Source organism: Sebastes fasciatus, chromosome 8 (assembly GCF_043250625.1).
Source record: "Sebastes fasciatus isolate fSebFas1 chromosome 8, fSebFas1.pri, whole genome shotgun sequence".
Classification (NCBI taxonomy): Eukaryota; Metazoa; Chordata; class Actinopteri; order Perciformes; family Sebastidae; genus Sebastes; species Sebastes fasciatus.
In genome coordinates, this window is record NC_133802.1 from 711,415 (window position 1) to 738,054 (window position 26,640).

At 42.0% G+C, this 26,640-nt stretch overlaps 1 protein-coding gene across 4 annotated transcripts in view; it reads right to left on the minus strand.

Moving 5' to 3' along the window:
- Nucleotides 1-9,186, minus strand: part of tmdd1 (transmembrane and death domain 1) — a 33,506-nt gene extending 24,320 nt beyond the window's left edge. Inside the window, exons 1-5 of one of the 4 annotated variants that reach the window (XM_074642814.1) lie at nt 9,048-9,185; nt 8,457-8,645; nt 7,596-7,715; nt 6,601-6,753; nt 4,658-5,046 (exon numbers count right to left, since the gene is read on the minus strand). In XM_074642814.1, coding sequence (XP_074498915.1) covers nt 4,754-5,046; nt 6,601-6,753; nt 7,596-7,715; nt 8,457-8,645; nt 9,048-9,114 — 822 coding nt within the window. In that variant the 5' untranslated portion in view covers nt 9,115-9,185 and the 3' untranslated portion in view covers nt 4,658-4,753. Of the gene's footprint in view, nt 1-4,657; nt 5,047-6,600; nt 6,754-7,520; nt 7,716-8,456; nt 8,646-9,047 lie in introns of those variants that run through there. The other 3 variants (XM_074642812.1, XM_074642816.1, XM_074642815.1) reach the window with 3 other exon arrangements.
- Nucleotides 9,187-26,640: the final 17,454 nt, after the last annotated feature.

A 26,640-nucleotide genomic window follows, 5' to 3' on the forward strand; every position in this document is an offset into this window, starting at 1 on the left:
ACAAACTGAAGAGAAGAGTCATGTTGCACCAGGATGGGTGCGGACGTAAAGCGGTCCTTTAATAAGGCAAACGCCTGATCCGCCTCAGGAGTCCAGCGAAAAGGAACAGCAGGAGATGTGAGCCTGGTCAGTGGCGCAGCAATTCTGCTGTAATCACGGATAAACCGGCGGTAAAAGTTGGCAAATCCAAGGAAGCGTTGTAAGAGCTTTCTGGAGGATGGTTCAGGCCACTCTGCCACCGCCTTGATCTTGTCCGGATCCGTCTTCACCTGCCCACTCTCAATGATGTAACCAAGAAATCCAACAGAGCTGACGTGAAACTCGCACTTCTCAGCCTTCACAAACAGTTTGTTCTCCAGTAGTCTCTGGAGCACTTGGCGCACATGAAGCTGATGTTCTGCGAGGTCAGAGGAAAAAATCAAAATGTCATCCAGGTAGACAAACACAAACCGGTCCAAAAAATCTCTCAAAACATCATTAACCAGTGCTTGAAACACTGCAGGAGCGTTAGTCAGTCCAAAAGGCATCACTAAGTACTCAAAGTGACCCAGTGGTGTGTTGAATGCTGTCTTCCATTCATCTCCTTCCCGAATCCGTACCAGATGGTACGCGTTTCGCAGATCCAGCTTGCTGAAGACAGTGGCTCCCTGTAGTGGTTCAAAAGCAGTGCTGATTAATGGCAGGGGGTACTTGTTCTTTACCGTGATATTGTTTAACCCTCGAAAATCAATACACGGGCAGAGAGTCTTGTCTTTCTTGCTAACAAAAAAGAATCCTGCCCCTGGAGGCGAAGAGGAAGGTCTGATGAGGCCTGCAGCCAGAGAGTCATTAATGTAGGTCTCCATAGCACCTCTCTCAGGACGTGACAGATTGTACAGGCGACTCGAAGGCAGAGTGGTACCAGGTAATAGCTCAATAGCACAATCATACGGACGATGAGGTGGCAAGGATAACGCTCTCTCCTTACTGAAAACCTCACCGACATCATGATATTCAGGGGGCACAGTAGACAAGTCAGGAGGAACACAGGGCGGAGGAGCAACACTAATATCTACTGGTGGTAATGCAGACTGCAGGCACGAGGAATGACAAAAACTACTCCAGCCCATAATCTTACTAGTCGACCAGTCGATCTGGGGGTTGTGTAGCTTTAACCACGGGTGTCCGAGAACAAGAGGAGTCTTAGGGGCAGAGAAAACAAAAAACTGTATTTGCTCACGGTGGTTTCCAGACAGAATAAGAGACAGAGGTTCAGTGCGATGAGTTACTAATGCTAAGGACTTGCCGTCTAAAGCACAGACTCTGACAGGAGTCTCAAGGGGTTCAATGCTGATGCCAACCTGAGAGACTAACTCAGTATCCAAAAAACTCTGCTCTGCACCGGAGTCAATCAACGCTAACAGGGGCAAGGACATTTTACTCATACACAGTTTAGCAGGTATTTGAGTTCGAGGTCTAGTGTTGGTGGGGACATCAGTTTTACTCACCAGTATCCCCACAGCTACTGGTGAGCCCGCTCTTTTGGGCGGAGAGGACATGCAGCAAGGAAATGTCCGACTTGACCACAGTAGATACACTCACCCGCTCGGATCCGTCTCTGACGTTCAGCGGGAGTGAGATTAGCCCGTCCCACCTGCATGGGTTCATCCGAGCGAGCAGAGGAGCTGGAACCGGAGCCGAGAGTCTCTGACGGGCCGGAGGCAACTCTCGCGAGAGTAGGAGTAACAGCAAAGGAGTTCACGGGAGAGTGGGACTTGTAGTTCTTCTCCCGGCGTCTCTCCCGCATACGGTTGTCCAGTCTTATGGACAGATCAATAAGAGCATCAAGGGAGTTAGTATCATCACGGACAGCAAGTTCATCCTTTAACTGCTCACACAACCCGTGTAGAAAAACTCCTTTTAATGCCTCGTCATTCCATCCAGCCTCCGCAGCCAGAATCCGGAAGTCCACAGAATACTCCGCCACACTTCTTTGACTCTGTCGTATGTTAAGCAAACGTTTAGCAGCGTCTCCAATACATACAGGGTGATCAAAAACTTTCTTCATTTCACTCATGAAACAATCATAGGACAAAGAATTTATCCCTCCTCTTCCCAACATTGCTTCAGCCCAGTCCAGTGCTCTCCCTCTTAACAGTCCCGTAACATACGCTACCTTGGCCTGGTCTGTCGTGAAGGTGACTGGTTGTCGGGAAAAAACCAGAGAACATTGGAGCTGGAATCCTTTGCATCTCCCCAAATCACCGGCATATGGTTCAGGTGGAGGAACAGGTGATTCTCTGAGTGGCTGAGGCGGAGAAGGAGGAGGCAGAGCGGGGGATGGGGCTAATTGGCCTGAAATTGTCTCCAAACATTTTCCCATCTGAGACATTTGATTACCTAAGTCTTGTTGGGTCTCTAATAAACCCTGAAGTAATTGGTGATGTTGTCCTAACAAAATATCATGGCTGGAAACAGCCTTCTGAAAAACATTTGTGTCTGCTGAGTCCATTGTTAAGGCCAGATCGTTCTGTTATGATCTTGTTCACAAAAGCGTGGACTCAAATGCAGCACACAAAACGAGAGTTTTAAAGGTAGAACAAAAAGAATATTTATTCCAAAAGGTTCCAAATTAATCCAATGAGCAGAGTGCAGGAGTGAGCAGGCAGGTGGGGAGCAGCCACAGCTGGCAGGTGACAGACCTGAGCACAGAGCAAGAAAAAACAAAGTAAGTCCAAAAACAAGAGCATGAGCAAAGTCAAAAGAGTTCAATCTAAGAGAGCCTGAATTTGTCATATACCACTGTGGGTGACGGAACGATCTGGCGATGAGTGGCAGGAAGACCGGGGTAGATATACTGCAGGTTTGATTGATGATTGATGGCAGCTGCTCCAGCCGAGCCCGCCCAGAGGAGGAAGAGGAGAAGGAAGGCCACACCTCCCGACACACTGACAAACTAGACAAACCAGGGGAAAACACACAAGAGACAAAAGGACAGGGAAACATAGGAAACAAAAGGAACTTCTAGACTAAAGGTAGTGAACATAACATTTTGGTCATTACAGCTGACAGTGGCATAACACATATCTACATCCCAGTTTATTATTTGTTGTATAAACATGTTAGGTTTTTTACTCATTTATTTGGGAAGGTGGTCCTCGGAAATTTTTTGACAATCACAAGTGGGCCTTCAGTTGCAAAAGGTTGAGAACCCCTGCATTAGACCTCTCTGTGTTGTACACATTACATTCCCTCTAGATTTTGTTTTCATGAACCCCCAACCTTAAAGTTCAAACTGCGCCTATGGTTGTTAATTGATTTCCAATAATAAATATATACATATACATTTGCATAAAGTAGCATATTTGCCCATTTCCATGTTGACAAGAGTTTTAAATACTTGACAAATTTCCCTTTAAGGTACATTTGGAACAGATAAAAAATTTGCTATTAATTTGAGATTAATTGCGATTAAATATGGACAATCAATATTTTAGCAATTAAATATTTGAATCGATTGGCAGCCCTAGTAAACATTATTATTAAGTAGTACGCATGGGCATATGCATTCGATTATTAATGAAAAATAGCAAGTAGTATAATACGAATATGGAAGAACATGCAGTATGTGTCAGATTATTTAAGTCATTATTTAGGTAATAAATCAAAACTCTAATCCAGGATGCCCTTTTGGCCTTTTAGAGCATTGCTCATGCAGTTCTGCTTGGCACTATAATTTCTTTAAATGCTGATTTATGAACTAATTGTCTGTAATTGCTGCTTAGTGCCACTGTTAATCCAAGCTGTCTGCCTCCTGAAGCACATTAGGCCAGATTTGTATAATGAAGTAATTAGTTCAATTACGAAGAAGAAAGTAGGGATGGCGTAAGAAACTGGGAAGCAGAAGCTAGAAAGCGCCCCAGTGCCACGAGCGTGTTTTCTGTCTCGCTATTGTGAAACAGCAGAGTATGTGAAAACAGCCTCGTTGTGAGCAAATGATTTTCTTAATTAACAAAACAAAGTTAATTTGAATCTTCTAATATGTCTTCTGTTAGGTTTCTGATGCCAGTTTCTGGACCGCCTTCGCTGCAGCATCTCACATATCAAGTTATTTCAGCTTGCTAACAATCCTCGCTACTTCACACGTTCAAAAAAATATAGCTTTTCTATTTGGCTTCTGTCACCCACCAGAAGCTGCCATCACAACCAAGAGTGCTCCATTGTCTGCTAGCATTGTCATTGTTATTAGTCTTTTTGGATTGCCTGTGGAGGTATCGGCAGGCTCCGGGGGAAGCAGGCGCCAGGCTGGATAATTAGTTGTTCTCCGATGCCAGACGGGCACGTTGCCGTCATTTGGAGGGGAAATGGAAAGTGGCATCACTATCGCAGTAACACCGGAACAACCTTTGGTGTGAGGGCTGGGTTCCAGCGCATCTGTCACACCACTAGTCATCTACCCACTGGCAAGACAATAATGCTTACCAGTCTAGCGACACACAGCATGGATAATTACTTTATCTGAAACGGCATTATTCTTGTCATGTTTGTCATAATTAGTCGTGGTGCGGTGGAATCGATATTGAGTTTTTGTGTTGGCTTGGCTGATTATTGTGGACAAAGAGATTGGAAGATTTGGGCATTTTAAATCTTCCATGGAAAGAGACATCTGAGAAACAAACAGAATGTCTATTTTGCCTTTATTTATGTATGTATACTAGTTGTACATGCACTAAATTTGTTAAAATTCACTTTATTTTTAAGGCTTCTTGACCATTTAAACCCCTAAGCTGCTTATATTTTCGATTATCCCAGAAGCTGCATCTTCCAACACTGCATCTCCAACCCTGAGATTGCTCCTGGTGACCCTGGGGTGACGGCTCTGCTGGTTACCACTGGAGACGTGTATGATGACGAGGAGTATAGCGACGCCAGTGAGCAAGGTGCCTCCGAAGCCCAGCAGGATGCCATACAAGAGGGGCAGAGCTACATCCAAAGGCCCCTTCTGGTACAGAGCGACGGGGGCCCGCTCCACGATCAGATCCAGGTCACGCCATGTCAGATCCCTCACTAACACACAAACAGGACAGATACACTAACCATCTCAAAGGACTGTGGGAGCATTTTTGTCAAGTTTTAACTTGAACGAAACACCCGAGAGAATACAAAAAAAGAAAGAAATGGACAGGTGATAATTACATTTTTGAATTTTGAGGCGTACTGGGAAATACTCCTCATACAGTGAGAGTGTTGATGTTGAGAAGTAATGAGTTGGAAGCATGCCCACGGCCACCAAATCTAATCCGGCATCTCATCTAAACACTTAATAGATTCAGGGTTCAGTGGAACATTATATAATTTGTCATTCAGACAGTCTCCAGAGGGATAACCCAAAAATCCTCTCTTGACATCAATAGCAGAAGATATTTGGGCATGTTAAGGCTCAGTTCTCTATCTCCATCACTAATTCTATTTCATAGTGTGTCAAACTATTGCCGGGTACATACCACACGAGAATCAGGTCGATTTTGGGCCTGATTCCCCCCTCCCGACGATCGTCAGCAAAGCCCTGATTTGTTTGATGGTTCTAAATATGATCTTTCCAGATATTCCTGTGGTGTGAGGTATGTTAACAGTGTTTTTTACTTCCCCCAATCGGCTTGGAGGTCTATCCTGGCCACACCAATCTCAGATCGTAAACATTAATCATTTCAATATTTATGATCGGATGGACGGTCGAGGACGGTCGATGATGCAGTCACGTGGGAAAGAACGAAAGAATGATAACCAATTGAGGACCAAGCTGACTGAAACGGAAGGATAACAACTGTCATCATGGCTAATGCAAAACACAAAGCATAAAGTAGCAGTAAGATGGACCTCAGAAATGGAGGACCAACTTGTTGATTTGTGAACGTGAGTGGTTATTTAATATAGGTGTGTTCCGATCGCCGAGTAGTTCCCTGTGAAGTGGACTGCACAGGCTGTTCAGCCATGCTAAGTAAGATTCCAAACCGTAGGGAGTAAGAATGCTCAGTTCAAAGGGAACTTTGAGCTGTGTAGGGAAGAACTGAACAACTGCTCTTCACTTCACTGCAGGTTGACAAGCAAGATTACCCATCAGTCATTGCACCTCGCTGGAGCACTAGCATATAGCTATAGCATATAGCTATGCTAGCCACTAATGTTAGCTGCTGTAGCACTCATGTCGCAGCTGGCTTTGTGTTCTGGAGACGTCGCTGTTCGGCGAGTATTGCTGAGTTTAACGATAATGTTATTAATATCTAACTATTAATTCAGCATCCCGGCAGGAGGTATTCAATATTTAATTTCAGCAGTGTAAAATGTCCACAGTGGCAGCAACAGGTATCTGAGGTGTTCACGTTACCAACTCACAGAGGAAGTGATGTCTGTGTTGGTGACTTTGCAGGGTGTTTCGAATGGAGGAATTTAGTTTGGCCTTAGCGTTGCTCATCACACACTATAGGAACAAAACTATTCAATTTAACATAACATGTCGTTATGTGTGGGGTCTCTCACATTTTCAAAATCTGTTAAGATCTGAAAAATCTTTTAGTGTGGGCCAGCCTTAATGTGACTCTTTCAAGCTTTAACATAAATTACCTCTTCTTTTTCTGAGCGTCTGGCCTTCACGCGGTTTCTCCTTGGTGTCGGGTTGTTCTAGCGGGAAGTTTAAAGAGTTGACATATTCGTGATATTCTTCAACGTAGCGTTTCAGGTTCAAGACTTTTTCCTGGTTGATGTTCTTCCCTACTTCTGTAAAAACACAAGCATAGGTATCTCTCTGTCACTTCAAATGCCAAAAGAGTATGCATTTCATCCTATAAAAGATCGTACATTTGAATTTAATTGTTGTTTTCTCGCCCAGAACATAATTAGTTCTGGCAGGAGAGCAACTGCCATCCTTCGGTTCAGAATAAAACAAAATGAACCGCTCAAGTTCCTACATATAAGTAGATCTCTTCAGAACTGCAATCAAGTGTACGATAATTGCTGCATTCTGCATCCACACAGTCTTTTTTCATCAAAGCCACCACTGCCCCCCCCCCCCCCCCCCCCCCATTCACCCCCCCTCTCCATGTCTTATAACTCATCTCTTCCCATCCTCTCCTTGTCATTTTTTTTTTTTTCCTCCAAAGCTGCTGATGAAAGGAGCAGATGGTTTGTTCTGTGGCTGGTGTCATCTCCACTGAGTCCTCTGTCAGATCATTTACACCTCCTCCTATCCAACGCCACTCGGCTGCGGCGTTGTGTGCACACCGGACTGCAACACATGCCAGAGACTGGCAGTGTGCAAAATATGCCACTTATGAAGTTCCAATTAAAACAAATCTCAAAGTAATGAAGCAATTACGCGCTGTTGTTAAAGTCTCGAGGAGGCCTTCTTGACCGAAATAAACCAATTTTGATAATACACCGACGTGTACCCAAATGAGGCTTTGTTCCAATTTCTTTTTGTCAAGGGACATGCTGAGACAACACTGTACATAAAGAGTGAACTATTTTCATTTGAAACCCATTACCTTTGTAGCACCACACAGAATTATTCAGTGCTACAGGAGGCACAAGTGTTCTTTCTGTCTCCATTTGTTTCTCACCGATGGCAATGTCTGTTCTGCCAATGTGCTGCAAGGCGCGGGAAAGCCTGTCGTAGTAGGTCTGCTTGCCGTACCTCAGCATCCAGGCTGTCAGGGTCGTCCGGCACCACTCCTCACTATCTGGTAAACACAAAACATATGGCCCTCAGACAGGCAGGTCCCTGACTGTCAGCTCACTGGCAGGAAGTCCCCAAGCTGAGCTGGACATGTGAGAAACAGACAGGTCCCTGGGCGGCTTTCATTTCTACCTTATTACAGCCAACAGCATGTAACTCTTAAAGGATAGGTTCACATTTTGCCAAGTCCATCTCTTAAACCCGAGGCCTCTGGCTCAGGCCTTTGCTCGAAAATGACATAACCAAAATGAATAGTGTATCTTTGCAATAGGGCTGGACAATTTAGAAAAAATATCTAAAAGGGCTGTCAAAGTTAACGCGATAATAACGCGGCCACTTATTTCTTTAACGCATTAGCGCAACTTGCGATCTTTAGGTTGTAGCAGCTCAGTTTTAAAGCTAGAGTGAAGATACTGGCATCATGTGAAACTAGAAACCCTAATGAATCCATTGGTACCAACTAACCGTATGCTACATTTTTGCAAGAAAAAAATGTCATGCCATGTTATGATTTGAGCATATTTGTTATGCTAAATGCAGTACCTGTGAGGGTTTCTGGTGTCTGTTGCACTGCACGGTATGTAAAAACTCTCTTTTTGCTTTATTTGTGTGTGTTTGTGGGTTGCCGTCAAGTTTATATTGTTACATTAAATTTTTTTGCAAGTTATTTTACTTTTACTTGAGACATTACATTAGACATCTAGTGCCAAAGACGTGTTTCGGATGAAGATGATAGGCCACTAACCGACAGCAGCAGAGGAGTCTCTCTTGGCTCGCTTAAGATCGAGTTGATTTTTTTCAGGTGAAAGGCGCTCAAGGTGCTGGACGATGTTTTCCTCCGGGTGAGAGAGGGCGAACAGAAGGTCCTTGCACTCCTGAGACGTCAGCATCTCCACTAAACGCTCCAGCTGATGGACCCCGATGTCTTCTGCCACTGAACAGCCATAACACACACTAATTACAATAAGTGCTGTAATAACTCCAGAAAGAACACCAGTTTAGCCAACAGGCAACAGGACCAAGGCTTGTACTCAACCGTCACATGAAGGCATGACAGTACACTGTAAATTCCAGTTAATGAAGCGTAATGCTGACACTTCACAACATTTCTGCAGCATGCTTGTGCTTTCAATTAGCAAATGCTGCTTGTGTGGCGTGAAACTGTCATATTACCCTCCTCAGCTGCTTAAAATAGAAACTGAATAATCAACATTTCACGAACACAGAGAGCAATCAGCAATTTCTGTCTCACTGTGAGTGTCTTCAGTTGAATTCTTACAACGTGCTGACTGCTGATGTAACTGCACCTGCCACCCGTAGGAACATTTGCTCTCACCTGTGTCCTCTCCGAGTGTTGAACTCAGACGTAGAAAGAAGAACAGACAGAGTTTCCAGACTTTCATGTCAGCTGAAGTAGTATAGACTCAGTATGTGCTGCTAACAATATATGAAGTTTATTTTCAAAACTTATAAATGATCTAGAATGTGTTGAATTGTAAACAGATTAGCATTCTTTGCCTTTTTGGAACAGCCAATCACCATGCAAGAGACATTAATGCCATTAAGAAGATGTTTATGGATGATTTTTTCCGCACAATTTCTAAATGATAGAAGTATCAGAAAGTTTAGGAAGATTTATGAGGGCTGCAACGATTCTTCTCCTTACTGATTAATCAACCATTTCTGGTTAGTAAAGTAATTGTTTAGTTGATAAAAATAATACAAAAATCCCATTAAAAGATCTGATCTTTCAAAGTGCTTATTTCAAATTTCTTTATTCATCATATGCACAACAATTACAGCAAGCAGTCGTTGGCAATGAAAATCTTGAGTCTCAGGTACCCTTCAACAATGCTCATTCAAAATATCTATAAAAAAAAAAAAAAGTAAAAGAAAAATGTGAATGAAAGACATAAAATAGTGCAAGTTAAACAAATTAATATAAATTGATCACACATTTTTTATCTGTTCAAAATTTACCTTAAAAGGAGATTTGTCAAGTATTTAATACTCTTATCAACATGGGAGTGGACAAATATGTTTGCTTTATGCAAATGTATGTATATATTTATTATTGTAAATCAATTAACAACACAAAACAATGACAGATGTTGTCCAGAAACCCTCACAGGTACTGCATTCTGCATAAAACAATATGCTCAAATCATAACATGGCAAACTGCAGCCCAACAGGCAACAACAGCTGTCAGTGTGTCAGTGTGCTGACTTGACTATGACTTGCCCCAAACTGCATGTGATTATCATAACGTGGGCATGTCTGTAAAGGGGAGACTCGTGGGTACCCAGAGAACCCATTTACATATCTTGAGGTCAGAGGTCAAGGGACCCCTTTGAAAATGGCCATGCCAGTTTTTCCTCACCAAAATTTAGCGTAAGTTTGGAGCGTCATTTAGCCTCCTTCGCGACAAGCTAGTATGACATGGTTGGTACTGATGGATTCATTAGGTTTTGCAGTTTCATATGATGCCATATCTTCACTCTACCTTTAAAGCTGAGCTACAACCTAAGCATTGCATGTTGCGTTAATGCGTTAAAGGAATTAGTGGCATTAAAACGAATTTGCGTTACCGTTTTATTATCGCGTTAACTTTGACAGCCCTAATTAAAGGATATCTATATAGACTATCATTGCTTGGAGCTATATGCACTTAAAAGTCTGACATTATTAAGTAACTAAAATACATTTAGAGGCCATTGGGGAAAAAATCCATTCCATGCCATTGAGACCAGGAGGGTGCATTTATATTTATGTGAGTGCACCCAAATACATAACCATGAGCCAAAAATATGTTGCTTCGCTTTGTGGTATTATTATTATTATTGTATTATTGTCCCTAAAGGAGATTGATTGAACCAAAAACAAAACAGATCCCGGGAGTGAGGGGGCCTGCTCACAAACCTCCAGATACAATGCTCTGTTTTATTTCAAATTCTATTGAACTGGGAGGCTTTATCCAGACCAGGGCTGGTTGAAAAACCCTGCACAAAAACTACAAAGCCTATAGCCTCCATATGGAATCTGTATCACCTGCATTGCAAAGTGTGTAATGCACATATTGTGGAGTATAAAATGAAACACTGAGGTATGGAAAAAGTAAAACAGCAAAGACTATCATGTTTGTCTCTCCCTTTGTTGTGCACTACTGGAGAGACGTGTGCTGGGAGTATTTGAGATGCATCTCGCTAGCAGGGAGAAACATGTTTAATGGCGTTATTGTGTGGGCTACAGTGAGGGCATGTTTTAAATTGTTAATAAGCTTCATTTGCCAAACGGTAAAGGTTGTTTGTGTGGGCTGAGTCTCAAATTCTCCATGTTGGCTAATGAAAAAAAATCCTGCTCAGGGGCTGACAGCAACAGAAAGTTGGATGTGGGTGGTATAATGGCTCTGTAATAATTTGAGATGTTGAAAGAAAGAAAGAAAAACTGGGCACAAGGTCAGGATATTTATTCAGATTAGTGAGTTGCTCAGTAAAGTGTCTTATTGATGAAAATACATGCATAGCATATATTATATATTTCGCAGGAAAAAAACATTCAAATATATATAATACAATGTAGAAGAACAGTATGATCTGGTGAAAAAAGATCCAACATGCAGTCAAAATGAGAGTAACTTCTTTGACTTTTGAATTGGACACCTTCCGGTATTGTGTTAGCTTGTGAAGCAGTATCCCCATGTCTCTTACACTTCACACCACTGAAATCTGGTTTAATACAGACACAGACTCCGGTGGAATGAAGGATAGAACACATGGGATATTCTTGTAGGAAGGTTCTGAAAAATAAGACACAAATTTACATAACACAGCCTTGTTCATTTCCAATCTGATTCTGATTCATTACAGTTTTCCCAAAGTGCTGATTTTTAATGTTAAGCTGGAGGCCGGATGGAGGCCGACCCTGGCACCTGGTGCAGACTGTATGATTTATGAGGAAGAGCCTCCAAGGTTGAGGGAGGTGGGGGTGAGTTCAGCAGGAACTGGATGTTGGCCTCTCCCTTTTCTTGAGTTTAAGTCTGAGCCTGAGCCTGAGCGAGACCAGGCCTGCCCCTGCGCTGTGGCTCCAGGGTTTCAGGCTGTTGTTGAAATCCTGAGCTCTGGCACGTTATCACAGGACTGAGCTGAATGACTGTTTAGTCATCGGTGATGCAACCCCCACCACAAGCCCACTGCTGCCACCAGACACCACGGCCAGCCCCGCTATCTGCCCGCCTCAGAGTCCCGCTCCTGGGGAAAGACAACCCCACCTGAACACATCGCTCACTCCCCACACCTGAAGCTTTCCGATAGTTCTCCCTCTTTTATGCACACCTTTTCACAAAGCTGCTCCCCTATACGCCCAAAAATCTTTCTTGGTCCTGCTGAATCTCAACACAAAGGCAGCTTCCATGTGATTTCTCCATGAATTCACCACTGGTAACAAGTTCTAGTTGTAGCTCTAGACAAATCTACCATCTGAAGTGTTTGCAAGATTAGGCTTTAAGCTTTTTCTATGCATAGATGGATGCCTTACCTCGCTTAAAATGCATTACTCACCTTGTTTACTCCTTTAGTTCCCCAGCGACTCTGTGAATGCAAATCAAACAAACAAAATTGCTCAAAGCAGTCTTCACGAGGGACTGAAGGTACAGCCGACAACGTGCTATCTGTCTTCTCTCTGGCTTTTTTCTCTACCTGAAACAGGTATTGGTGTTTTAGAGGACCGCGCCGACCAATAAGGTGCAAGCACCCGAGTAAGGACCGCCCATTTTTAAGCCGTAAAAAGCCGCCACACCCTGCCCATGTGGCGCGGTTTTATTGCCAAGAAACACCCAAGAAAAAGAACTAATAAACACAGAAACTGGAATCAAAGTAAAGGTAGTATTCCCAAAAGTGCTGTGACCATACAACAGCTTTAGTAAAATCATCAATTTCTTTTTAAAATCTCTTATTAACACAACAGACACAACATCTCACACACTTCAAAGGCTTAGAGAGGAAGACTCCGAGGAAGGCATAAACTTACAAATGAATTAAAGGAGTTTCATGTAATATTCATCTAATAAGGGCCTCCTCATGTTCATTATTTGATGCTGTAATTTGCTCGTTTTTGTCTCGCTCTCTAGAGTAAACCGCATTCTTCATTAGACCAGAGAGCATCTCTGAAGCATTTCACAAGCCCTTCCAACCCATTTTCATAAAAAATATTTAAATGATAATTAATGAAACAGTGGCAAAAAAAGAAGAATTGCCTTTGCAGTTAGTTAAATAGCTGTCTATTCTACCTCCTGAGCACCATTCAGCCCTAAAATCACCATAATCCACATTGTAATATATTAGCAAAATAACAGTGCAGTTAACTGAACTGCCATCTGTGCAATAGGTAGTGTACTTCGTTTCCAGGCACATACATAAATACATTTTATTAACAAGAAACTCTGCAGCTCTGTTCTCCTTCCTTTCAGCCTTAAATGAAAAATGGGGCGACACCCGACATCCCTCAATGTGAAAGGAGCGAGTTTTTTGAAAAGAATTCCTTCCCCCCTCACAATGGTAGGGTGGGGGTGGGTGGGTGAGGAAGAACAGCGCCTGCACATTCCTGAGGTAGAGCGCTGCACCAAGCCTTCTCACCTGACAAGATATTTCTTTCGAGAGCACATTCATTTGAGCCCAATCTTCTTTATATGTGATTTCACTGACAAGGACACCAATATCTTTGAGTTATGAGCTGTTGTTCTCTGGAGACAGACAGTGCTTTACCTCTATGTTCTGTGTGGGCCAGATAGCTCTGGACAGTGTGACTTGTTCGGGGTAATCTTTTGGACCTCTGGGAGGTGACAGCTGAAAAACGAGCCTCTAAAAGCACTCGCAGGCAGCCCCGCTGCGTCTGGATTACTAACCACTCTGAGAGAGGCTGTTGGCCATGTTGCCTTACACTGTGAACCGTCTGAACCAATACTGTTGCTTAGTTTAAAACATATATGCAAATAAATACATCAAATAATTCTGTTTTCACAGCTAGACTGTATCAGTGTGAATCAAATGCATCAACTGATGTCTCCTTGAAGTCTCTGACAAAGGTTTGTGCTGTTTTTGGGGAGCTGCCTCAGATGAGATCAAAAGCCCGGGTGTTAAACAGCAAAAAAGCCTCGTGTTTACAACATTTTTTATTGATATTACTAAAACAATATTCCAAAAATGTGAACATCAAGCACTGAATGACAACAAATGGTCCACAAAGCGTGTTTGCCTGTTTAACAAGCTCTGCTGAGTTGGTTTGATTGCTGCTGCTTTATGGCTGCGCTTCAGATCAGATCTGGTCTTACATAATTGCAGTTTTATGTGTTTTACAATCCACCGGGGTTTCTGGGAAATAATCTCTTCAATGTCTCTCCGTTTGCTTAATGTTTCAATGCCAGGTTAGCCCAGAGGGTTCTATTGTTCAAAATAAAACAGTTTCAAACTGCTGTTCTTTTGAGCTTAAACATGTCTTTTTGTTCCCAGTGGGAGACATAACTCAAAGTTGACAGGTTGGTCAACATTCAACATTATGTTTTTAAATACCTGCACTTCTATATTTTGCTGGAATGAACAAGCCACATTACTGGTTAAGAAGCACAGTCATTCAAAGATGTTTTGGGGTGAGCGTTGACCCTTAGACAGAGAGATTTGTTGAATGAAGAGGTGCTGTATTTCAGCGCTACACTCCCTGAAGGCAGCACACACACAGAGTGGAGGCTCCGTTGAAACACGTCACAAATGTGAGGAATGTGAGCTTCAACACAGAATCCACATTTGTAGATTCACATGCATATTGTTAGTGTGAAAAAGTGTCATTACCGTAATCCTCCACATCTGCCATCTGGCTGAAACACTGCATTATTATATCATTATTATTATGGCTCTGTGATCAGTACATTCTATAGAAAAAGAAACGGAACATGTGGGAAACAGTGCCGTATTTCTCAGTGCAGGCTGTTCTCATACACCGTTTGTAGCTATACCTACAAAAAGTTATGCACTGTAATTCGTATATAACCCACACAATAATTTTTTATTTAATCCAAGTAATCACAAACCAGGAAGTATAAAGAGCGACAAACGCCGCAGAGGGCAACCCAGTTTCACTCCCAACTCGTCTAACATCGCCGATTGGGCAGCGCCCCTCGGTATCGGACACCGACGCACAGAGGTACCCTTTAGCGTCAGTTTGTGACAAACCGAGCATTCAACTAACTCCAATGTTAATCCACCCGCAGCGTTATTCGACGGTCGGAGCAAGTGACCTAGTATTAATAGCGTGAAAGTCCGCTAAGGGCGGGAGGGGCGTTGGATGGGTCAAACAATCACAAGACTTTCAACCAGGAGACCGGTGTTCATGTCTCCTGTGAAACAAAACGTTATTTTGTCAGGTACATTGTTACTCACGTAACTAGTCGGTATCGTCAGTCCCGTGAGTCACGTGACTCGTTATCATCAATCCTGTGAGTCACTAGTCACGTGAGTCGTTAGTCACGTAAGTCGAGTCAGTGAAGTTAACGCCAACCACGACCGTTTCCTAACCCTAACTAAGTGGTTGTGTTGCCTAAACCTAACTTCTTGTGAAAACAGAAGTTTATTTTGAAAGGACACTATGCATGTAATGAGCGTATCTTGACACGCCGTCCCAGTCCGATGCCGAGGGGCACTGACCAAGCGGCGGTATTTGACGAGTTGGGAGTGAGAATGTGTTGAGTAGGGAGGAGGTCGGGGGGGATGGGTTGGTCCAAAAACACCGGACTTTTGGTTAGGAGACTGCTGTTCGTGTCCCGTATGAAACCAGAAGTCAACGTTGATTTATTTGTCACGTAACTTCCGTGATTAAGTAACGCCACTTTCGGCGTTATTTTAACCCAAACCACATTTCTCCTAAACCTAAATAAGTAACTTTATTGCCTAAACCTAACCAAGTATTTCAAACGTAGTTATTTTAATCCAAACCACGATCTTTTCCTAAACCTACCCAAGTTGTTTCCTGTGAACAGAAGTTTATTTTGAAAAGACATTCGTATGAGAACGCACAATAATGAGGAATAACGTTTTGTAAGATATCATTCATTGTATGAAGATACGTTGCATTGACATGACTGCTTTGTATTAAATTCACACCTGAACAATAATCACTAAAAAAAGCTTTGTGGTCAATAAAGTTCCAAGTAAAATTTCAAAATAAGAGAGCTACGCAATAATTTGGGGTTATTGTGCTAGGTGCTAACCCTGGTAGTCTCAATTACTTTGCACTTGTGCCATTCAGTCAAATTGATAAAAAAGTAACATTTACAAACAAACTGAATGTAATCTCTAAGATGCATGGCAAAAGTGCTGTATGCCGTAGAAGTGTACCGCCACTCAAGAAATTTGCATCAATTTGCATCTACATTAAAATGCAAATGTAAGTATGTAGGGCTATAACACTAATCCAGAAATGTGTTCACCAATGACACGCACATAAACATATCACAGCTGTTACATATAATCATTGTTTATTCATTTATATAGCATGAAACATGTTGCATTACGAGCACACGTCATGTGCTATCGTTGCTTAATATTTATGTTTTGCATATCCTATGCTTCAGTGTAGTGAAGATGTATCTCGAAGATGTATTTCAAATGTAGTTATTTTAACCCAAACCACAATCTTTTCCTAAACCTTATCAAGTTGTTTCCTGTGAAGATGGAAGTTTATTTTGAAAAGACATTCATAGGTGAACGCACGATATCCTACGAACCGTTGTATGAGGATACGCTGCATAATGCATGACAGTGACATGACTGTTTTGTATTAAATTCATACCTGAACAATAATCACTAAAAACAGCTTTGTGGTCAACAAGTCAAATTTTAAAATAAAAGAGCTTCACAATAATTTTGGATTATGGTACTAACACTGGTAGTCTCTACTACTTTACACTAGCAGCATTCAGTCAAATTGATTAAATAGTAACTTTTACAAACAAAACTGATTATTTTTTAATGAAAATGTAATCTCTAAGATGCATGGAAAACGTCTGTATGTTGGAAGAGCTCACTGTCACTGCAGAAATTTGCATCACTTTGCATCTACATTAAAATGCAAATGAAGTATGTTGGGCTATAACACTAATTCAGAAATGTGTTCACTAATGACACATGTACATAAACATATCACAGCTGTTACATATGCTCATTGTTTATTCATGTATATAGTATGAAACACGCTGCATTATGAGCACGAGTCATGTGCTATCGTTGCTTAATATTTATGTTCTGCATCTTGTACTCCCATGCTTCAGAGTAGTGAAGATGTGTCGCAGAACAAACGGATGTACAAATCCCACCTTTGAATAATGACACAAAGGCGCTTTTCATTTTTAAATGATGGTATTTGCTCCAGAGGCTTTTGAAATGTATGGCAATTTGAATGTTTGTGTGAGATTCCTGGGTGTCGGCCTTGTCTGCAGGCTCTATAGCCCGAGGCCGTCCAGAGGTTGTCTTTCTACCTTGATACTCCCCTCATCTCTTTCTCTCTTTCTCTCTCTCTCGAACGCCTCATTGGATGATTCTGTTCTGACTTGCCTGGACAGGAATGCACCTACCTTCTAATGCACTTTTATGTTCAAGCAAATTGACAGTGAGGAGTGCCATCATTTTGCAGCATAAATATTTCATTCTCCATTTGGATGCAGATTTGAGATGTCACACCCAGAATACAAATGGGCTGCCTCTCTCTCACGGAAAATAACGGGGGCCCTGTGTGAATATGATTTGTGTGAGCTCGAGACAAATATGGTGCAATGAGATTAGGACTTATTGAGAATCACTGTCACTGTAAAAAAAACAACAACAAAATGATAAATAATACAGTCTGAATCATAATCAAATCCCACAATTTCAACTATGGCAGCAGCCAGCAGATGTAATTACCCAAATGTCCAACAGCTTGAAAGTTAACAGCAGGTCGGGTTTTTCAACTATATTTTGATTTTCCTTTCAGGAACTAGGAAAAAGAATTAGGGCTGTCAAAGTTAACGAGATAATAACGCGTTAACACAAATTTGTTTTACCACTAATTTCTTGAACACATTAATGCAACTTGTGATTTAGGTTGTAGCGGCTCAGTTTTAAAGCTAGTGAAGATACTGGCATCATATGAAACTAGAAAAACCGAAGGAATCCATCGGTACCAACCATGTCATTCGCTTGTCGCGAAGGAGGCTAAATAACACTCCAAACTTGCACTAAATTTTGGTGAGGAAAAACTGGCAGGCCATTTTCAAAGGGGTCCCTTGACCTCTGACCTCCAGATCAGTGAATGTAAATGGGTTCTATGGGTACCCACGAGTCTCCCCTTTACAGACATGCCCACTTTATGATAATCACATGCAGTTGGGGGCAAGTCATAGTCAAGTCAGCACACTGACACACTGACAGCTGTTGTTGCCTGTTGGGCTGCAGTTTGCCATGTTATGATTGGAGCATATTGTTTTATGCTAAATGCAGTACCTGTGAGGGTTTCTGGACAATATCTGTCATTGTTTTGTGTTGTTCATTGATTTCCAACAATAAATATATACACTCACCGGCCACTTTATTAAGTACACCTTGCTAGTACCGGGTGGTCTTCATCTGCTTCAAGGTTGGACGTGTTGTGCATTCAGAGATGGTATTCTGCATACCTTGGTTGTAACGAGTGGTTATTTGAGTTACTGTTGCCTTTCTATCATCTCGAACCACTCTGCCTATTCTCCTCTGACCTCTGACATCAACAAGGCATTTTCGTCCACACAACTGCCGCTCACTGGAAAGGTTCTCTTGTTGGGACCATTCTCTGTAAACCCTAGAGATGGTTGTGCGTGAAAATCCCAGTAGATCAGCAGTTTAATACTCAGACCAGCCCGTCTGGCACCAACAACCATGCCACGTTCAAAGTCACTTAAATCCCCTTTCTTCTCCATTCTGATGCTCGGTTTGAACTTCAGCAAGTCGTCTTCACCACGTCTAGATGACGTAATGCATTGAGTTGCTGCCATGTGATTGGCTGATTAGCTATTTGTGTTAACAAGCAATTGAACAGGTGTGCCTAATAAAGTGGCCGGTGAGTGTACATACATTGGCATTAAGCAAGCATATTTCTCCACTCCCATGTTGATAAGAGTATTAAATACTTGACAAATCTCCTTTTAAGGTACATTTTGAACAGATAAAAAATGTGCCATTAATCACAATTAACTGTTGACAATCATGCGATTAATCACGATTCAATAATTGAATCGATTGACAGCCCTAATAAGAATAGGTACAAAGTTACAGGTGACATCAGCCATTCTAAACTCTCATTCCCAGCCCCCATCCCTTCCAAGGTTAGCATACATACATAAATAGATTTGGCAGACAATAAACAACAACAATAATTTCTAAATAGTCTATACATGCAGATGATGTTGGGTGATAACTTTCTGTGGATTTGTCACCACGAGTGAACCCTTTCACATTACACACAGTCCATTGTCATTATAATAATATTGATTATAGTCACACTTTAAGTAAAAGGTGTCAATACATCGTCCTCCACTGCTATTGAATAAATAGAGTTGAACTAGTGGGAAACTTTTCCTTTCTTAAACACAAATTTAGGATAGAGGCCAAGTGCTCTTCAGTGCCATCGACTGGTCACTTCTCAGTGACAGTGGCACATCCTAAATGCTTTGAAGAGGACCTGTTTCCTTTAGTGTGTTATATAGTTTTTTGTGCATGTAAAAGGTTTGCAAAGCTCCACAGCCCAAAGTCCATGCTAAAGGGAGTTAGGGAGTTAGAAACACTGATCCTGAACTGCCTGAAACACCTTCGCTTGAAGTCCCGCCTTTTCTTCCGTAACATAGTGATGTCACCAAGTAACACATTTGCATAATACCTGGCTAGCGGCTAGTTTAGCACGCCGTCAAATAAAGCTATTTAGAGCAAAGCTGGAGTCTGAAGAATTTGTTTCGGTTGACCAATCCCAACAGAGTAAGCCAGCTGACCAATCAGGGCAGACTGTTCTTTTTGAGCCACTATGACAAAAATAAAGCGGTTTTTGAATATTAAAGCATGTAAACATGTTTCAGTAGAAGCCCAAAATACACATATGCACCTGAAAATAAGCATAATAGGTCCTTTTTAAAATGCTTGAAAACTATAAGACTTAAATGTAGCAACGTGTGTGAGCACCATGTGAAAAGTTGCTTCCCAAAAATGAATGTGTTTGGGCAGGAGGGAGCTGGATAATTCTCCCATTCATGTGTGAGACAGGGGGTCTGTCAGTACCCTGTGTTTATGTACTTCTCTCACTGACATGGCGTAATGGAACGCCGCAACGTTTTGCCTCATCTGAATATTACTGGAGCGTGAATGGCTAGTCAGTGCCTTCGCTGCAGAGCGTGACACCACAGACACCAGATCAGTTCTTTTCTTGCATCCAAACCATCAAAGGAAAACACATCACTCCATTCCCACTGTTGCCATGGGGATTAAACACATTAAGTCGTAATAAGAGGCATTGTTTCATTATGTTTGGCTGCACATTTTGCAGAATTTGCAACATTTTCTCTGCCAAGGCTGTGTTCCTTTAGTGAAACTACGAATACAAAAGCTCCCAAAACACTCCCATGTTTTCTTTTATAATGGTGCCTGCAGCCTCATCAGTGAATGAGTCTGGGCTTGTTTTTTGCTCAGAATACCTGTCTGGTTTTTCACTAAGCCTATACTTCTATAGAAACTGGGGACATTCCAGCTGGCTGGAGGTGCTGATTAGACTTGGTTTGTTTTGAATGACGGCGTACGAGGCTTCTTTGTCCGAGTGGTGGGAGGGGACTGGGGGCAGGCGTAGTTGAGAGGTCAACACTCATGTATTGACAAAGGTGAGACAGACATGACCAACACCCTTTGATTAGCTAGTCCATTAGTTAACCTGGTCACACAACAGAACAGACAGGGAGCACTTGGGTCAAATATCACTCTGCCGGAATGTCGTCTTGGAAAAGGTCTGATGGTTGATTAGAGGATTCGGGCTTCTGTGTGTTTGCGAGTGTACATGTCTGTGTGTGTGCCATGCATATGGTTATATCAAGAACTGAACTGTGCTGTCTGGATTATATGGAAATAACTGACAGTGGCTGTAAAGTTTCATGAGGCTGTGATTATCCTAGAGGTCACCACAGGTCATTTTATACAGTCAGGTCAAGTTTCAAAAAATGGTCTCACTACAATGAAATGTCTCCTATGGGGACTAACATCATTACACAGGAATACAATTGTACTCATTGGATCCATAAGAGTCTCAGCTTTACAGTCATACCCGATGCAATGTATGCAATTCCAAGACTGTTTAGGGACCCCAGTATGTAGAAATATTCAAATACAACATTTTAGAATAGGTGACAATAACACATTTATACTGCATTAAAAAAACGGTATGGTTTTTGCCCCAAACTGCATGTGATTATCATAAAGTGAGCACGTCTGTAAAGGGGAGATTCATGGGTACCCATAGAACCCATTTTCATTCACATATCTTGAGGTCAAATTTAGCCTAACTTTGGAGCTTTATATAGTCTGCCTCATGACATGCTGTCAGTTGGATTCTTTAGGTTTTCTATTTTCATATGATATCTGTATGTTCACTCTAGCTCTAAAACTGAACCTGCTACAGTCTCTGAAAGACAGTAACGTTGGTCGGGATTGCCTGCGAGCTTCATTTTTCAATTCAGCTGCAACTCGAGACATGAATTCCCAGCTCATATAATAAAGCAAAGGTTATTCAAGGTCTATTTCCTGAATCCTTGTTTTCAAAATACACAAATTCATAGATGGATTGATTTTTTTCTTTTCTTTTCCTGCTAACCTTAGAGCACAGGGTTTGGGTACCTTGACGCAGAAAGTCAATACATTGTCTAAGGGGACTGAGAGAGGTCACTGAGAGCCAATTTAGATTCTTTAGCCTCTACAGTCAGAAGTTAATCCGGAGACAAAACAAGCAGCAGAAAAAGTGACACGGTGTGACTGGGTGCTCACTGCGTCGGTTTGTCTCTTTGTAAAGGTTATTTGTTCAAATCCTGCAGGTGAAGAATATCCTTTCTTGCTGAATACTGGCTGTATCTCAAAATTCTCAAAAGACTCAAAGGTCTTTCAGCAAAGCACGAGCTCTAAATTAGATTTAAAATAATGACCGTTGACAGGTGGTAAAAGTAAAACAATCTTAGAGAAATAGTTTCGAAATAGACATTTTTGGGAAAAACGCTTATTTACTTTCTTGGAAAAAGTTGGATGAAAAGATTGATACCACTCTCATAACTGTCTGTGGAATATATGGCTGCAGCCAGCAGCCAGTTAGACTGGAATCAGGACAAACAGCTGGCCTGCTATTTCTTTTTTACCTTTGGATGGAGCTGGGCTAGCTGTTTCACCCTGTTTCCTGTCTTTATGCTAAATTAAGCTAAGATAAGCATATTTATTCTACAGACATAAGAACAGCATAAACTCATCTAACACCTCTTATTAACTGGATGCGATGCGAACGAGCAAACATCAGATTGGTTCAGTTTTTCCCAGTGAAGATGTCCTAACCTGCTCCGTGCGTCAGAGAACAGGCAAAGTGATTTATCGCTTGTTTGAAAAACTGCTTGCCTTGTATCTATTTATGCAAAGTTTCACGCACCTCCAACCTATTTTCACTGGTCAAAATCAACACTGACAGTAACTGACAGTAAATCAGTATCGCTCTCTCTCTATGTAATGGCGAGACATCGCTCGTAGTATATCTGGACAATTTTTTGTGCTCAATTTGCCAGAGTTCACTCGGTCGCTGTATGTATGGAAGAGGTGTGACTGTGCAACGTATCCTTACAATGGTTCATATGATATGTTATGAAAAGTTATTCCTCATTATTAGTGCGTTTTCCTACAAATGGTCAGCAACACATGACTCACGTGTCAATTTCCACTCCAGTCTTAGTCTCCACTTCCAGGTTAGGTTTAGGCAACTAAACCACTTAGTTACTTTTAGGCAACAAAACTATTAGTCAGTTTTAGGCAACATAACTATTAGATAACTTAAGTACGGAAATTACGTGACAAAGAAATCTATGTTGACTTCTGGTTTTACATGGGTACGAACACCGGTCTCCTGAGCAAAAGTCCAGTGTTTTTTGACCCACCCATCCACCCCGACCTCCTCGCTACTTGCCGTTTGTCACGTGGATTACATACATATGAACTGATTTACAGTGCATTACTTTTCATAGGTACAGCCAGGCCCGCCGTCAGGCGGGGTCAAAGGGTACAGCTGTCCCCGGGCCCAAGGCCAGGGGGCCCAAGACCAGGGGGCCCATGCAAAGGTCTATGGTTGACCCTTAAATGGGATCCAGAACAACACTTTACTTACTGACCTATATCACTGACAGTAAAAGTTAAATATATTATGATAAATAAATATATTGGTATCATTAAAACACCTTTCACCTTTATCATCTCATACCCCCCACCCCCCCGCTGTTATTGTGAAAATGGTTCGGTCGAAACTGGACCCGGAAAGCGGTGAGGGGTGCGCACCGCACGGTTGAAATGCGCCAGGAGAGGATCCGACGGGCATCCTTCTACAACGGGCGAGCGGCCGTCATTCACCTGCCGAGTTGAATCCTCCGGACAGACTGAGCGGCCGACCGACCCCACCGGAGAAATATAAAACTATTGTCGGGTCATTATGAAACTGTGGCGGGCGTAATTAACTGGAAACACTGGATCCTGATCCGCGTCCCTCAGCTGATCGATGAGAGATGACGTCACCTCTAGAGGGTCGGCCTCATACACGGATTCAGATGTCCCAAATCATAAATATAAATATGATGTAATGGAACTTCCTGCTGTAGGCCCCTATATGATAAAGTATGACGATAGTGAAGATGACAGAAGCTGAGTTGATTAATTAGATTCACATGATTTGAGTCAATTGAGTCACATGATTAATTATTTCAGAGTTCTTTTTGCCATAGCTTTATTTTATCAATAGTTTAATTTAAAATCAATACACAGGTTAAATAAGACCTGGGACCATTAAAGTAACCATGTTTATTTCCATTGAATAAGAGAGCATTTAGACATTAAGCATCATTGTGGCATGTCTTGATAAATCACAGTGAAGGTGTCAATAAATAAATAATGAATAAGGTCTATCAAATCAAATCAAATAAATTTATTTTTGTATAGCGTCAAATCACAACAGAAGTTATCTCAAGACGCTTTATATATAGAGCAGGTCTATGACCGTACACCATAGTTTAGAGACCCAACAGGATCCACCAAGCGCACTATGGCCAGGAAAAACTCCCCGATTACTGGGAAGAAACCTGGAGCAGAACCGGGCGCAGGGCGGGCGGGCGGCCATCTGCCGAGACCGGCTGGGGGGATAGATAGATAGATAGAGAGAGAGTGAGAGAGAGAGAGAGAGAGAGAGAGAGATAGATAGAGAGATAGAGATAGAGAAGCAGCCACAATAGCAGTCTAGCAGCTGTAATAGCTAATACAAGTAGGACTGATAACACAAAACCAATAGTGGTGGATGGAAAGAGTGATAATACAACTATCGGAAAGCCAGCACTGTCCAGCATCTCTCCTCAGTACGTCCATGTGTATTGGTGTGGGACGTCCCTGCGATCGATGCCCGTGCGTTGGTTCCTGCAGCATCAGCATGCTTGCTGGGAGTTCTTGATGTCTTTGGCAGTGATTGAGAAGTGTTATTCTCCAGGCTGCCACATTGTCACTAGGTGTTGGAAATCCCTCGTTAGCATTGGTAGTCCCTCGTACAGACGTAGTTAATTAGGGATGGTAGCAGTTGGTGTCAAGATGGTAGCAGCAGATGCAGCCACAATACCGGAGACCACCAAGATCCAGGTGAAACCCTGCTCCAAGTGTACCCATGCTCCAGGTATAACCTCACTCCCGGTGTGATCCCGCTCCAGGTATGACCTCACTCCAGGTGTGACCCCGCTCCACGGTTAGCTGCGAGACAAGGAGGCACAAGGACTCCCGGGAAGGAATGAAGTTAGTAACAACATGGACTCTATGACTCTAAATTAGAAAAGGTGAGGTTTTAAATATTAATGACTATTACAGACTGTGGGCTAAAACACACAAGAAGCCTAATTCTCCTTTACAATTATTCACTAGCTATATTCACAATCAGGCAATCATTACAATACACATTAATTAAGATTAGTGTGTATGATGGAATAGTAGCATTAGAATGTACCACAGGTCACCAAATTTGGGCTTTTATAAAAAAAAATCCTAGACCCCTCTAGCTGGCTACTGTTTCTCTCTGGCTGGCTACTGTTTCCCCCTGGCTTTCTATTCCACATCCTTGTGGATGACCCTGATTAGGGCCTCAACAAGATAAAAGCCAGGGTACAGAGAGATCAAGAAAGTGAAAGGATCAGAGAGGCAATGACCACATTTTTGGAGAAGCAGCAGGTATGACAGACGAGGCTGAACGTATAAAGATGAGGAGCTAGGCACAGTAGCAAATAAAAAACGCTAGCAGGCTCATTTTAAAGTTGGAGTGAAGATACTGGTATCATATGAAACTGGGCGACCTGGATGAGGGGTGGATGAGGGGCCCAATACGGAAAATCTGTCCCCCTGCCCATAATTCCTAACGGCTGGCCTGGGTACAGCTACGAATGGTGTATGAGAACAGCCTGTATTGTATTTGTCATGGATGGCCAGCCACTGGGGAAGCTTGCTTCTATATGTCACACTTACTGGCCCTCAGTTAGTGTGAATCACCCTGTTGTGATCAAAACGATTTGATGAAATGTCCACTCCTTTCATCATGTTGCCAGGTTTTGATGTGCAGAATGCCAGTTAGTCAGACTTCTACACTCGTTTATTTTAAGGAGACATAATAATGAGTGATAGCTGCAGTGGTAGCTATTCATTTCTTAATTGAATCAACACGCACCATTTGTGTGAAGTGTGTAGGAGGTGCGATTGTGAAGCCATACAAAACAACAATTCAGCAGCAAGAGGTTTTTTTCCTAACGGGCCTGACAGAACAGAAGCAGAGACAGTAAACAGTGCCAGACTGTTCAGTACAATCTCACCTGGAGGCATTTAAAGCTTCCTCATAAAGCAGCAGGAAAAATATCATGTGAGAAAGTGTTATTGTGGGCTGCTTATACAAGCATGGGTGTGAAAACAACAGAATCACAAGAACTGTTGTAGTACTCTAAACAGTTTGACAATATGCTCGAATTGTAATGATCCTCAACAACAACCACCTTCTGTATGTATTCTATATATCTAATTCAATTGAAGACACATAATGCCTTTAAGGGAGTCTGTTTTCTATCTGACTTTTAAATGTTTGAATTTGTTTTAAAACAAAAACCTTATAGAGGGGTCTTGAATATGCACATGATGACAGCACAGACATGATGTAATGCTAAAAGACTGAGGCTAAAGCTACATTTGAAAGGATATGTGGTATGTGATGGCCATCTCATAAGTTGTTGCAACAATGTTGGGGTTGATACCATTTGTTACACAGATTGGTACTAAATGTAACCATGTTTTCCCAATCGACAATTGATAAAAAATGATCAATGATCCTTCCAAAATACCACATTAAGACACCAAGACCTTGAGGAACACCATAGAAAAAGACATGTTGTGATTTGGGATCAAAAACTTTTGACATTTGGAGATTTCTGCAACATTTTGCACATTACATTAGAGCAGATACACATTCAGTTTAATCCATTTTATACACTTTTGCTTTCGTGTTTTTGGTCTTGTAAAGGCTGAAAAAAGACATCACCCTCCACAATATTTATATACTTTTAACTATTTCTCAGGTGGCAACCTCGGGGTCTGAA